The sequence below is a fragment of the Salvelinus sp. IW2-2015 genome, unplaced genomic scaffold (assembly GCF_002910315.2).
Source record: "Salvelinus sp. IW2-2015 unplaced genomic scaffold, ASM291031v2 Un_scaffold1523, whole genome shotgun sequence".
NCBI classification, from domain to species: Eukaryota; Metazoa; Chordata; class Actinopteri; order Salmoniformes; family Salmonidae; genus Salvelinus; species Salvelinus sp. IW2-2015.
In genome coordinates this window covers 221,476-234,797 of record NW_019942962.1, presented here as the reverse complement: position 1 = coordinate 234,797, position 13,322 = coordinate 221,476, and the positions used below count along the sequence as shown (strand labels likewise).

General features: G+C 41.8%; 1 protein-coding gene across 1 annotated transcript; it reads right to left on the bottom strand.

Annotated features, from left to right (window-relative positions):
• Positions 1–146: 146 nt before the first annotated feature.
• LOC112071105 (uncharacterized) lies at positions 147–8,030 on the bottom strand. Its single transcript, XM_070439257.1, has 6 exons — positions 8,004–8,030; positions 3,783–3,898; positions 2,197–2,486; positions 929–1,342; positions 659–778; positions 147–496 (listed from the first exon to the last, which is right to left on the bottom strand). Exons 1-6 carry the CDS (start codon positions 8,028–8,030, stop codon positions 351–353), a joined length of 1,113 nt encoding a protein of 370 aa, XP_070295358.1. The 3' UTR covers positions 147–350.
• Positions 8,031–13,322: the final 5,292 nt, after the last annotated feature.

Below are 13,322 nucleotides of genomic sequence, written 5' to 3'. Positions count from 1 at the left end.
ATTATATTTTTAAAGCTAAATAATTTGAACAAACAGCTAAATAATTTAAACAAAGCAAAAATAATTTGAACATAAAGCTAAATAATTCATACAAAAAGCTAAATATTGTATAAGAAAAAAGCTAAATAATTCATACAAAAGGTAGATTTGCCAGGTAGAGCTGCTGTTTTCTGATCTAGGACCAGTTCTAGTCAGGTGGCAGTTTAACAATGCATTCTCCAGGAGGGGGCACCACTGATCTAGGACCAGTTCTAGTCAGACAATGCAGTATTCTTCAGGTGGCAGCTCAACAATGCATTCTCCAGGAGGGGGCACCACTGATCTAGGACCAGTTTTAGTCAGACAATACATTATTCTTCAGGTGGCAGCTCAACAATGCATTCTCCAGAAGGGAATTCAACGGATCTAGGACCAGTTTTAATCATGTCTAAAATGTATTCTTCTTCAGTAGGGAGTTCTACTGATTCCAGATCAGGTTCAGGAGCCTGGACAGCATCTAGAGACAGGGACATGGAGTATGAGCATGGTCTGAAACCTCACTTATCAAATTGTTGTATTCTAACTTTTGATTGATTTATTGGTCAATCGGCTAGCTGGCCCGGGTTTGATCGATCGACAGATTGATTTGATAGAGTGATTGATCCATGGTCAGACTCACTTCTCTTCAGGATGAGGTAAAGCAAGCAGAGCAAGACAGCCAGATAGATGAATTTAACCACACTCAGTACCGTGGCAACCAGCTGCTGCCCACCATCGCCCCCTAGTGGAGAGAAGAGACCTGTAACACACATTCATATTACACACAAACAATACTCACAACTAGTATACTTAGATGTGTGTGTGTGTGTGTGTGTGTGTGTGTGTGTGTGTGTGTTGTGTGTGTGTGTGTGTGTGTGTGTGTGTGTGTGTGTGTGTGTGTGTCACTCACCTATTGTTGTGACGGTCACCGTGACTGGGTCACTGTCGGTGGTGACGTCGTCACCGGTGACAGGATCTGGGCGAGTGATCACTGTGGCAACGCTGACGGTGTACTGGGTTCCCGGGGTTAGGCCAGAGATCCGGGTGGAGTGGGAGGTGGAGCTGTTGGAGCGGGGGAGGTGGAGTAGGCAACACGAGGTGGTGGGGTGAGGGAGGTGGCGGGAAGGACAGAGGAAAAGAGGAGGGGTGTGGCGAGGAGGGAGAGAAGGGTGGAGGAGAGAAAGATGAGGGTGAGGCTGGAAGCTACATGTGGTGATTCTGTAGCTATGATCAGCTGTCTGCATCAGAGGGGGCGTGTCCCAATGCACAGTCACATGATCAGTCCCTTCAGACTCCGCCTTTAGCCGCTCAGGGGGTACAGCGCCTGTCAATTCAATAGATATAAATGACAATTAAATAGTTATACTCTACCGTTCAAAAGTTTGTGGTCACTTAGAAATGTCCTTGTTTTTGAAAGAAAAGCACATTTTTTTGTCCATTAAAATAACATAAAATTGATCAGAATTACAGTGTAGACATTGTTAATGTTGTAAATGACTATTGTAGCTGGAAACGGCTGATTTTTTTATGGAATATAAAGCAATACAATTGGCCTTCTTTAGACTAGTTGAGTATCTGGAGCATCAGCATTTGTGGGTTCGATTASAGGCTCAAAATGGACAGAAACAAAGCACTTTCTTCTGAAACTCGTCAGTCTATTCTTGTTCTGAGAAATGAAGGCTATTCCATGCAAGAAATTGCCAAGAAACTGAAGATCTCATACAACGCTGTGTACTACTCCCTTCACAGAACAACGCAAACTGGCCGTAACCAGAATAGAAAGAGGAGTGGGAGGCCCCGGTGCACAACTGAGCAAGAGGACAAGTACATTAGAGTGGCTAGTTTGAGAAACAGACGCCTCACAAATCCTCAACTGGCAGCTTCTTTAAATAGTACCCGCAAAACACCAGTCTCAACGTCAACAGGCGACTCCGGGATGCTGGCTTTCCAAGCCAATGGAAACAGTCATTCAGCGAGTCATTTCACTGCTCTCGACCCATTCTCATTCTACTTCTTGGAGGAGCTTCCAACGTATTGCTTTCACCTCATTGCAGATCATATATCGTACAGTCATAAGGTACAGGTTACAGTAGTGCTTCTATGTACTCTCTTTAGGCACAAGGGGAAGGAGTAGGGAGTGAATAGGGACCGATTAAACTGTCAGTCGTCCTCACTCACCTTGGCAGATGAAACCATGTCGCTCCACGGTCTCGCCACAGGATCTCGCCAGCAGTTTATTCTCGCCTTTGAGGCTGCTCTCCAGACAACCACAGAGTCCAGGTCCGGGACTCTTTATGTACCAGCGATCATAGCTCAGCCCCTGGCCATCCACCCACTTCCACCCCCAGCCACCAGGGGCAGTGTGGGGCTGCAGACCCAGCCAGAAGGTGTCCCTCTCACCAGCCATGGTCTGCAGAAGGAACTGGTACTGGTCCTGGGTGCTTAGGACAGCCAGGTCAACGTAGTGCCTATGTTACCACAGGTAGAAATAAATAAATCCTTTGATTATTCTAAATTGAGACACTAGAGCCTTTTCTCATTTGGGCAAAGGTCTGTCCTTCTGCTCTCTCTCTGTCTTCCGTGACCTGGAAATCGATAAGTGGTAGAGGAGAGTGTCGTTAGTAGGCAAACAGAAGACAGTGGTCCTCTCTGCGATAGTCTCCTTTAGATAGATAGATAGATAGATAGATAGATAGATAGATAGATAGATAGATAGATAGATAGATAGATAGATAGATAGATAGATAGATAGATAGATAGATAGATAGATAGACTTAGATACATAGATAGATAGATTAGGATAGATAGATAGATAGATAGATAGATAGATAGATAGATAGATAGATAGATAGAGATAGATAGATAGATATAGATAGATAGATAGAGATAGATAGATAGATAGATAGATTAGGATAGATAGATAGATAGATAGATAGATAGATAGTATAGATAGATAGATAGATAGATAGATAGATGACATCATCTTTGTATCTCTGGCATTAAAGCGTCTGTGACAGTATGGGCATCACCGTTGAGGCTATCTCCATTTTTGAAGTAAGTCCATTTTCTTCTTCACCATTGGCTGACATGACTCCAACAGGGTTACCAGGAGGAATCAGGAAATGAAGTTGGTTGTCCCACCCAGTTGACTACTTTAAAATGGTGGAAGCCCTCAATGGCGGTTCCCCTTTTAGAGACCTCTATCATTCTCTATGATCCAAACGGAGTCCTTCCCACACCCCCCTTTGAATCAGCTATTGTTTTCTGAAAGTAGAAAAGTATGCAAACATTTAAATGATATGCTACTTTTTAAATCTACAAAATGTTTTGCGCAGCTAGCTAATTCGTTTTTTTGGGGGGGGGGGGATTCCACCCTTGCGAACGTCATTGGCCTGATGACACGCAAATGGAGAAGGAGAGTTTCATTTCATACAAGTGCATTTTCTATCCACTTTCCCTTTTCTCGAATACCTTTGACTTAAAAAAAAAAAAAGAACAACAAGGACGCCAGAGAGGACGGAGGAGAGAGATGCAGGTGTTGAGTGAATCTAATTGAGAAAATGCCCTGGTCAGTTTGTTTTTGGTCACTCCTACTGGCTAAGTCTGGCATCTTCATCTGTGGTTTAATTTTACGGTGCAACTTACTGTGTAAATTATATATTTTTTTTAAAATACACTCACACTTTCTTTTTTTTCTCTCTTCCTGACACTGATTGTGTCTCTGGATAAGAGGACCTGCTAAACTACTAAAATGTAAAATGTACCTCTGACAGAACCGCCTGCGCTGGATCCAGGTCACAGCCCCGCCCTGTCTCTCCGCCTCCACTTGGTACCACAAGGCAGAGCAGCTCAGTCCCGACGCCAGGCCCTGCCACAAACACTACGACAGATACACAAATAACAAGCAATAAAAAATAATAAACATGGTCTGCCACAACACTACGACAGATACACAGATCAACAGCAAATACAAATAAATAATTAAAACAGGATCATCAGAGTAGGACATAGATCTGATCAGTTCAACCACTAGGTGGCGATAGTGTCCTCTGTTAGTTCAGGTCTGTCATCCGCGCTCTACTTAACCATGGTGTACTCTAACTGTCTATACATAACCATGGTTACTCTACTGTCTCTACTTAACATGGTTATTCTACTGTCTCTACTTAACCATGGTTACTCTACTGTCTCTACTTAACCATGGTTACTCTACTGTCTCTACTTAACAATGTGTTACTCTACTGGCTCTACTTAAACCATGGTTACTTTACTGTCTCACTTAACCTGTACTCTACTGTCTTACTTAACAATGTTACTCTACTGGCTCTACTTAACCATGGTTAACCATGTTACTGACGTAAGACCATGGTACCAGTAACGTGTTACTCTACTGTACATACATGCGTTAATTATACAACATGTCTACAGTAACTCGTCTCTACGTTAATCCAGTTGAGGGTTACTCCACTGTCTCTACTTAACCATGGTTACTCTACTGTCTCTTAACTTACCATGGTTACTGCCTACTGTTACGCATTCCACTTGAACCAGTGTTTACTCTTACTGTCCTTACAATGTTTACCTTATGCTCCTTTAACCATGGTTACATTGTTACTAGTTACGACCTACGTAGACTTACATCTCAACCTTTCGATTGTAATAGAGTGGTACCAGTCTTAGCATGTCATACTAGGTTTATCTGTACGAGACAGTTAACTCAGATGGTTACTCTTATTCTCTACTTAGACTAATGGTTACCCCTCTACTGGACATGTCTACGTTTTAAATAAACCATGGGAGGTGAGACAGTCAGGAGTAAACCGTACTTGAGTATATGTAGAGACCTAGTTTACTCTACTTAAGACTCCAACTCCGGATCCCGGTCTACTGTCGTTCTTTTAAAGCTAGAGACAGCCTAGACCTTGAGGAACTCTCTAATCTTCTACGTGTCGTCGACGATAACCATGGTTACTCACTGTCTCTACTAACCATTGGTACTCCACTGTCTGGCTTAAGCCGGTTGGTCTGTAACGCTAATCTGATAAGACAGTGATGGTTACATCTACTGATCTTACTACTAACAATGGTTACAAGCTTACCACTGATGGTTAGAGCTAGAGATCAACGTTATCTTGAGTAATTAACTTACCAATTGTGTTGTGTAGAGACAGGGTAGATAACCCCATGGTTAAAGTTAGAGGTTAACATCATCGTGTCTCTACGTTAATACGCTAACCATATGGTTTAAGTAAGAGACCCAGCTTAGAGTATGACCTACTATTCTACGTAGTCGTTATTGTTCATAAGCTTAAACCCCATGAGTTACAGGCTACGTTAAGTACCCTCTATGCTATCAAATAGTTCTCTGTAGACGTTCTAGACTTAGTGCGTAGACTAACCCTTCAATCTCTTAGTGTTAAGAGTTTAACAATCATCAGCATGGTGCGTCTGACATAATCCTACTCAGCTTGGAGTGTATAGCGTCTACCTGAGTCGCTTACAGTTAACCAAGTAATGCCCCATGGTTAAGTAGAGACCAGTAGAGCAGTAAACCCGTATGTACTTAAAGTGGAGACCAGTTCAGTACTTGTTCTCTACTTAAAGTACCCAATGGATGCTTATGTAGGACGTTACACTCACATGGTGTGTGTCTAGAGTAACATCGCTTAAGTAGGAGACCAGTGAGGAACTAACCATAGTATGTAGAGACAGTTAGTGTCCTAAATCTCAAGTGCGTAAATAACGCAAGTATAGGGGAGTTTCTTACTAACGTCTTACTTGTCTGACCTTACTTAACCATGGGGAGTTACTTCTTTACAATTAGGATCATACATACCTATTGAAAACCATGGGTTATATACGTTTCTTACACTGTATCTAGAGTCTAGTACGAGAATATTAAACGAAGTAGAATCCATGCATAAGACAGTAGATAACCCATGGTTTACCAGTAGAGACAGTATATAACCCATTGGTATTAGAACAGTAGAGTCATAGTAACCATGTTAGAGTAAGACAGTAGTGTAGTACACTCTCCCATGTTGTTCATTGTAGAGCTCAAGTAGTAATAACCATTTTTCATTGAATCACCGAGATCGAGTTACTCTGATCAGATGTTAACCCTATGCGTTAAATGTAGAGACTAGTAACCTAGATTGAGAACCCGAGTGGTTTAAGTAGAGATTACACTGTCATGAGTACAACCCTGTCTATCACGAGTTATTGAATAGCAAACCCAGATGCTTCTCAGGTAACCTCTAGGATTACATGTAAAGACAGTTAGAGCTAAACCGATGGGTGTCGTTCTCAACGACAGTTTATGACCGAGTAACCAATTGGGTTTACTTACTAGTAATTAGACAGTAAGACATAGAGTAGACCATGTTAATGAGAGACAGATTAGAAGTAACCATGGTAAGTAGAGACCAATGTAGCAGTAACTGGTTATGTAAGGACCCCTAGGGTAGCGTACTTAACCCATGCTTTACTCTTACTGTCTCTACATAACCAAGGGTTTGAGCTCTACTGTCCCTCTACTGTAACCATGGTTACATCTACTGTCTTCTATATAACCATGTTACTATCTACGTGGTCTTCATACGTTAACCCCTCCGGATTGGTTTATACAGTTCTAGCATAGTCTGGCAGCTACATAACCATGGTTATGCTCTACTTTGTCATCTAGCTAACCATGTACTAGTTAATGTGCCATTGGACTAAGTGTTCTCTATACAGAATAGACCACAATGTGTAGTAGTAGCCCATGTTGACTAAGTAGAGTACTAAGCTGTCTAGTGCATACGTTAACAAACCATGTGTTGTACTACTAGCTAGAGACAGTGTCTCTAGAGGATAACCCCTTGAGTACTCAAATGGTTACTTACAGTTCTGATGTGAACCTCTACAAGTAACCATAGGGTTTATACATCCCTCTGATGGTTCTTCTTATGCTTAGAGTACAAGCCATGAGGGTTACGTCATACTGTCTAGCACGTTAATAACCATGCGTTACTGGTTCTACAGTATGACCCAGTATCGTACTACTTTAACCATGAGTCCTATATGTAGCGAGCTAACCAGTTATGCTACGTCATTCCTCACACTGAGATTTAACGCTAAATACAAGGGTTACGTCTACATAACCCTGACGCGTTTACTACACTTAGAGAACACGTGAAGTGTGTTTACCCAACTTGTCGTGATCTAATTAGAGACCCAGTGTCTCATACTAGAGTAACCTGGTTAGGTTAGAGACAGTTTAGCCAGTAATCCATAGCCTAAGTAGAAGCATGTTATTACTTCTACTGTCACTTAGTTCATACCCCATGGTTGTTAGTACAACAGTCAGGGTAGTCCATGTAGGTTGAGAGTATCCTAAGCGATCTTACTGTCTTCTACAGAAATCTTATCCAAAGGGTAGAGTACGATCAGTTAGAGTAACCGGTAATTGATGCATCAAGGTCTAACCCATGGTCAATTAATAGAACCCCAAGAGGGAGTAAACCTCCTGTGAGGCTGAAAGGAGAGACCAGGGTTGCAGAGGAACCCTCCCTCCTCACTACACCATAAAGGGTGTGAGCAATCTTTTCAATAGTCGTTGAGAACTACTGTTACCGAACTGAGGAAGATATACCTGGGACTTAGACGGAGACCTGTCTCTACTTAAACCATGGGTACTCGTACTTCTGTCTCTATCTAGTGTAACCCGTAATACCGAGGGCTTGACAAAGTGTCGATAAAGAAACCATGTCGTCTAAGAGCTAACCATGGTTACTCTACTGGCCTCACATTGAAACCAGCCGGTATGGTATTTATCTCTACTTGTCAGATCGTACAATAAACCGATTTGGTTAAGACATCTACGATAAGAATCCTCTCACAAGGTTAGACCATAGGGTAGTAGCACAAGTCCTACTTAGTGCTCTACCAGATAATCCAACCATGATTGGTTAAGTAGAGACCAGTTACGTCTACTGTCCAGTTACCTCTTTATGGTTCAAGTCTGAACGCATGTCGACTCTACTGTCTTAAATAACCTTACACGGATTATGGTCAGTGTGAACACTGCTACTTGTCTTTACATCTAACCATGTTATAGCGTGCGTGACTGTAGTTTATACACACTTAGTATCAACGATGGTAGTACAGTCTTGGAGCTGTTCTACTTAACCATGGTTACGTCTATAACCCACTGCGTTATATAGAGTTCGTACGACAGAGTAACCTTGAGTTACACCTACTGTCTCTACTTAAAATGGTTACTCTTAACGTGTTAACTCTCCAATATTAATCCTAAATATGAGGATCTCACAGTTATGCTACTGTCTTCTTCACCCCTAACATTGGGTTATTTAATAAGTGCTGAAACACTGTGCTCTACATGAGAACCATGGAAGAATTAACTGTCATGGACGTCTACTCTGACTTAACCATGGTTACTCTACTGTCCTCTACGGTTAACCATGGTTACTCTACTGTCTCTACTTAACCATGGTTACTCTACTGTCTCTACATAACCATGGTTACTCTACTGTCTCTACTTAACCATGGTTACTTCACCCTCTACATAACCATGGTTACTCTACTGTCTCTACTAAACCATGGTTACTCTACTGTCTGCTCCTTAACCATTTAACTCTACTGTCTTTACTATAACACATGGTTACTCTCTTGTCTTACTAACCATGGTTACTTAACTGTCTCTACTTAACCGATGGTTACTCTACGTGCTCTACACTAACCGATGGTCTACTCTACTGTCGTCTACTTAACCATGGTTACCTACTACCTCCTCCTACAACATGGTTACTCTACGTGTCTCTAACATAACCATGGGTATACTCGAGTCTCTACTTACATGGTTACCGTCTAACTGTCTCTAATAAACCAATGGTACTCTACTGTCTTACTAACCGGTTGTAGAGTTCCACTTAGCGAAATGTTGATGCTTACTCACATACACCAGTGGGCTTACTGTCACAGTGATCTCTACTTAACCATGGTTACTCTACTGTCTCTACATAACCATGGTTAATCTACTGTCTCTACTTAACCAGGTTACTCTACTGTCTCTACTTAACCATGGTTACTCTACTGTCTCTACTTAACCATGGCTACTCTACTGTCTCTACTTAACCATGGTTATCTACTCCTCTACTTAACCATGGACTCTTACTGTCTCTTACTAACCATGGTTACTCTACGTCCTACTTAACCATGGTTACTCTACTGTCCTCTACATAACCAGGGTTACTCTACTGTCTCTACTTAACCATGGTTACTCTACGTCTCTACTTAACCATGGTTACTCTACTGTCTCTACTTAACCATGGTTATCTACTGTTTCTACATTAACCATGGTTACTCTACTGTCTCTACTTAACCATGGTTACTCTACTGTCTCTACATAACCATGGTTACCTACTGTCTCTACTTAAAAATGGTTACTCTACTGTCTCTACATAACCATGGTTACTCACTGTCTCTACTTAACAATGGTTACTCTACGTCTCTACATAACCATGGTTACTCTACTGTCTCTACTAACCATGGTTACTCTACTGTCTCTACTTAACCATGGTTTACTCTACGTCTCTACTTAACCATGGTTACTCTACTGTCTCTACATAACCATGGTTACTCTACTGTCTCTACTTAACCATGGTTACTCTACCGTCTCTACATAACCATGGTTACTCTACTGTCTCTACTTAACCATGGTTACTCTACTGTCTCTACTTAACCATGGTTACTCTTACTGTCTCTACATAACCATGGTTACTCTCTGTCTCTACTTAACCATGTTACTCTACTGTCTCTACTTAACCATGTTACTCTACTGTCTCTACATAACCATGGTCTACTCTACTGTCTCTACTTAACCATGGTTACTCTACTGGCTCTACTTAACCCATGGTTACTCTACTGTCTCTACATAACCATGGTTACTCTACTGTCTCTACTTTAACCATGGTTACTCTACTGTCTCTATATAACCATGGTTACTCTACTGTCTCTACTTAACCGTGGTTACTCTACTGTCTCTACATAACCATGGTTACTCTACTGTCTCTACTTAACCATAGGTACTCTACTGTCTCTACATAACCATGGTTTACTCTACTGTCTCTTACTATAACAATGGTTACTCTACTGTCTCTACTTACCATGGTTACTCTACTGTCTCTACATAACCATGGTTACTCTCTGTCTCTACTTAACCAGGGTTACTCTACTGTCTCTACTTAACCATGGTTACTCTACTGTCTCTACTTAACCATGGCTACTCTACTGTCTCTACTTAACCATGGTTACTCTACTGGCCTCTACTTAACCATGGTTACTCTACTGTCTCTACTAACCATGGTTACTCTACTGTCTCTACTTAACCATGGTTACTCTACTGTCTCTACTTAACCATGGTTACTCGTACTGTCTCTACTTAACCATGGTTACTCTACGTGTCTCTACTTAACCATGGTTACTCTACTGTCTTTACTTAACCATGGTTACTCTACTGTTTCTACATAACCATGGTTTACTACTACCTGTCTCTACTTAAACCATGGTTACTCTACTGTCTCTACATAACCATTGTTACTCTACTGTCTCTACTTAAAAATGGTTACTCTACTGTCTCTACATAACCATTGGTTACTCTACTGTCTCTACAACAATGGTTACTCTACGTCTCTACATAACCATGGTTACTCTACTGTCTCTACTTAACAAGGTGTACTCTACTGTCTCTATATAACCATGGTTACTCCAATGTCTGTCTACTTAGATATGCAGCCAGTGTTGACCATTGTTTCTCCAGGGGTGAGGGTCTGCAGGTTGCCTTGTTAACCAAAATGGAGCCACTTTTTAGTTTTTGTCCATGATGAGTTGATTAGTGGAATCTGCTTGTTGTGCCTGAGCAAAACAAACAAACTGGTTTTGAGTATGAGTTAGTTGGATAAGTTAAAGTGTGTTCTTTACCCAGGAGAGCCAATCGCTGCAGGGGTGATGGATCAAAAAGGTCCATGGGTCCGTTGGGTAGGTGGGGTACATCTATTCATCTCCTCCTGACGCCTCGTGTGATGCACTCTCGGTCCATTTCTCTCTCTCTCTCTCTCTCTCTCTCTCTCTCTTTCTCTTTCTTTCTGAGCCTGTTCCTGTCTTCCCAGTGTTAATATACTAAAAACAGCAGGCGTAATGCAAGTAAGTGGGTCGGGCTATTAGCCATGGCTTACAATCAGCATGGTGGAAGTAGGAGGGGCCCAGGGAGCAACCGGTTTTCACCTCTCCCATTGTTGCACAACATTTCTTCCTCCTGTTAATGATTGTTACTTGGGGCTCAGATCTCTCTTGCAGCCACGCATGTCATCACAGCTCTGTCACAGGCCTATTGTATGTAGTAATCTCATGCTTGACCTTTGAGTCACCTTTTGGCAGCAGTTACGTATTTGACAAGTCTCTACCAACTTTGCATAAGGTCTATTAAGAGACCTATAAGCCTTCATTTTGCTTCTGGTGTCTAGAATGAAACGTGGATATTTCTTTATGTATTCAGACCCCTTGACTTTTTGCACATTTTGTTACGTTACAACTTTATTCTGAAATGGATTAAATGAACTTCTTTCCTCATCGATATACACACAATACCCCATAATGACAAAACAGGTTTTTAGAAATGAGACCATGAGAAACAAGATTGAACTCTTTGGCCTGAATGCCAAGCGTCACGTCTGGAGGAAACCTGACACCATRCCTACGATGAAGCATGGCGGTGGCAGCATCATGCTGTGGGGATGTTTTTCAGTGGCGGGGACTGGGAGACTAGTCAGGATCGAGGGAAAGATGAACGGAGCAAAGTACATAGAGATCCTTGATGAAAACCTGCTCCAGAGCGCTCAGGACCTCAGACTGGGGCAAAGGTTCACCTTCCAACAGGACAACGACACGATGCACACAGCCAAGACAACGCAGGAGTGGCTTTGGGACGCTCCCCATCCAACATGACAGAGCTTGAGAGGATCTGCAGAGAAGAATGGGAGAAACTCCCCAAATACAGGTGTGCCAATCTTGTAGCGTCATACCCAAGAAGACTCGAGGCTGTAATCGCTGGCAAAGTTGCTTCAACAAAGTACTGAGTAAAGGGTCTGAATACTTATGATATTTTTCTATTTTTTATTTTTTTAATAAATTAGCAAAAATATCAAAAAATRTGTTTTTGTTTTGTCATTATGAGGTATTATGTGTGGATTGATTAGAAAAAAAAACAATTTGATCAATTTTAGAATAAGGCTGTAACGTAACAAAATGTGCAAAAAGTCAAGGGGTCTGAATACTTTGCCAATGCGCTGTATATTTACCATCCTGGCTTCACGTGTTTTCCTAGTAGAGTAACTATTAGATCCAATGAATCCTAAAATAATTGACTGTTTAATTTTTTTATTTTTTATTTTGAAATGCAGGAAAAGCAAACAAGCAAAAACAATAATGAGAATCAAGCTGTTGGATTATGTTGCACATGGATGAATTCAGAGAACAGTTTTATACATCCACAGGGTTCTACCGTGCACAGATGACAATGTTATACATCCACAGGGTTCTACCGTGCACAGAGGACAATGTTATACATCCACAGGGGTCTACCGTGCACAGATGAATGACATCACAGGCTAGTAGCATTATACATCCACAGTCTAGCGAGAGTTAAATCCATTCTACCGTGCACAGAGGACAATGTTATACATCCACAGGTTTCTACCGTCCAGAGACAATTTTATACATCCACAGGGTTTCTTACGTGCACAGAGGACAATGTTATACATCCACAGGGTTCTACCGTCACAGGGGACAATGTTACATCCACAGGGTTCTACCGTGCACAGAGGACAATGTATACATCCACAGGGTTCTACCGTGCACAGAGGACAATGTATACATCACAGGGGTTCTACCGTGCACAGAGGAACAATGTTATACATCCACAGGGTTCTACCGTGCACCAGAGGACAATGTGTATACATCCACAGGGTTCTACGTGCACAGAGGACAATGTGTTACATCACAGGGTTCTACGGCACAGAGGACAATGTTTATACATCCACAGGGTTCTACCGTGCACAGAGACAAATGTTATACATCCACAGGGTTCTACCGTGCACAGAGGACAGTGTCATACATCCACGGCGGTTCTAACACGTCACAGAGGACAATGTTATACATCCACAGGGTTCTACCGTGCACAGAGGACAATGTTTATCAGTCTCCGCACAGGACAGGTTACTCAGTTCCCGTCACAGAGACAATGTATA

What these genes read in the sequence shown, in the direction of transcription:
- LOC112071105 (XM_070439257.1), bottom strand. Translation starts at nt 8,030, where the DNA reads ATGCGTTCAGACTTGAACCATAAAGAG. An exon ending in CGCAGGCGGTTCTGTCAGAG is followed by an intron (nt 2,487 to 3,782) that starts GTACATTTTACA and finishes GTGGTAACATAG; the next exon opens with GCACTACGTTGACCTGGCTG. An exon ending in ACATGGTTTCATCTGCCAAG is followed by an intron (nt 1,343 to 2,196) that starts GTGAGTGAGGAC and finishes TTGAATTGACAG; the next exon opens with GCGCTGTACCCCCTGAGCGG.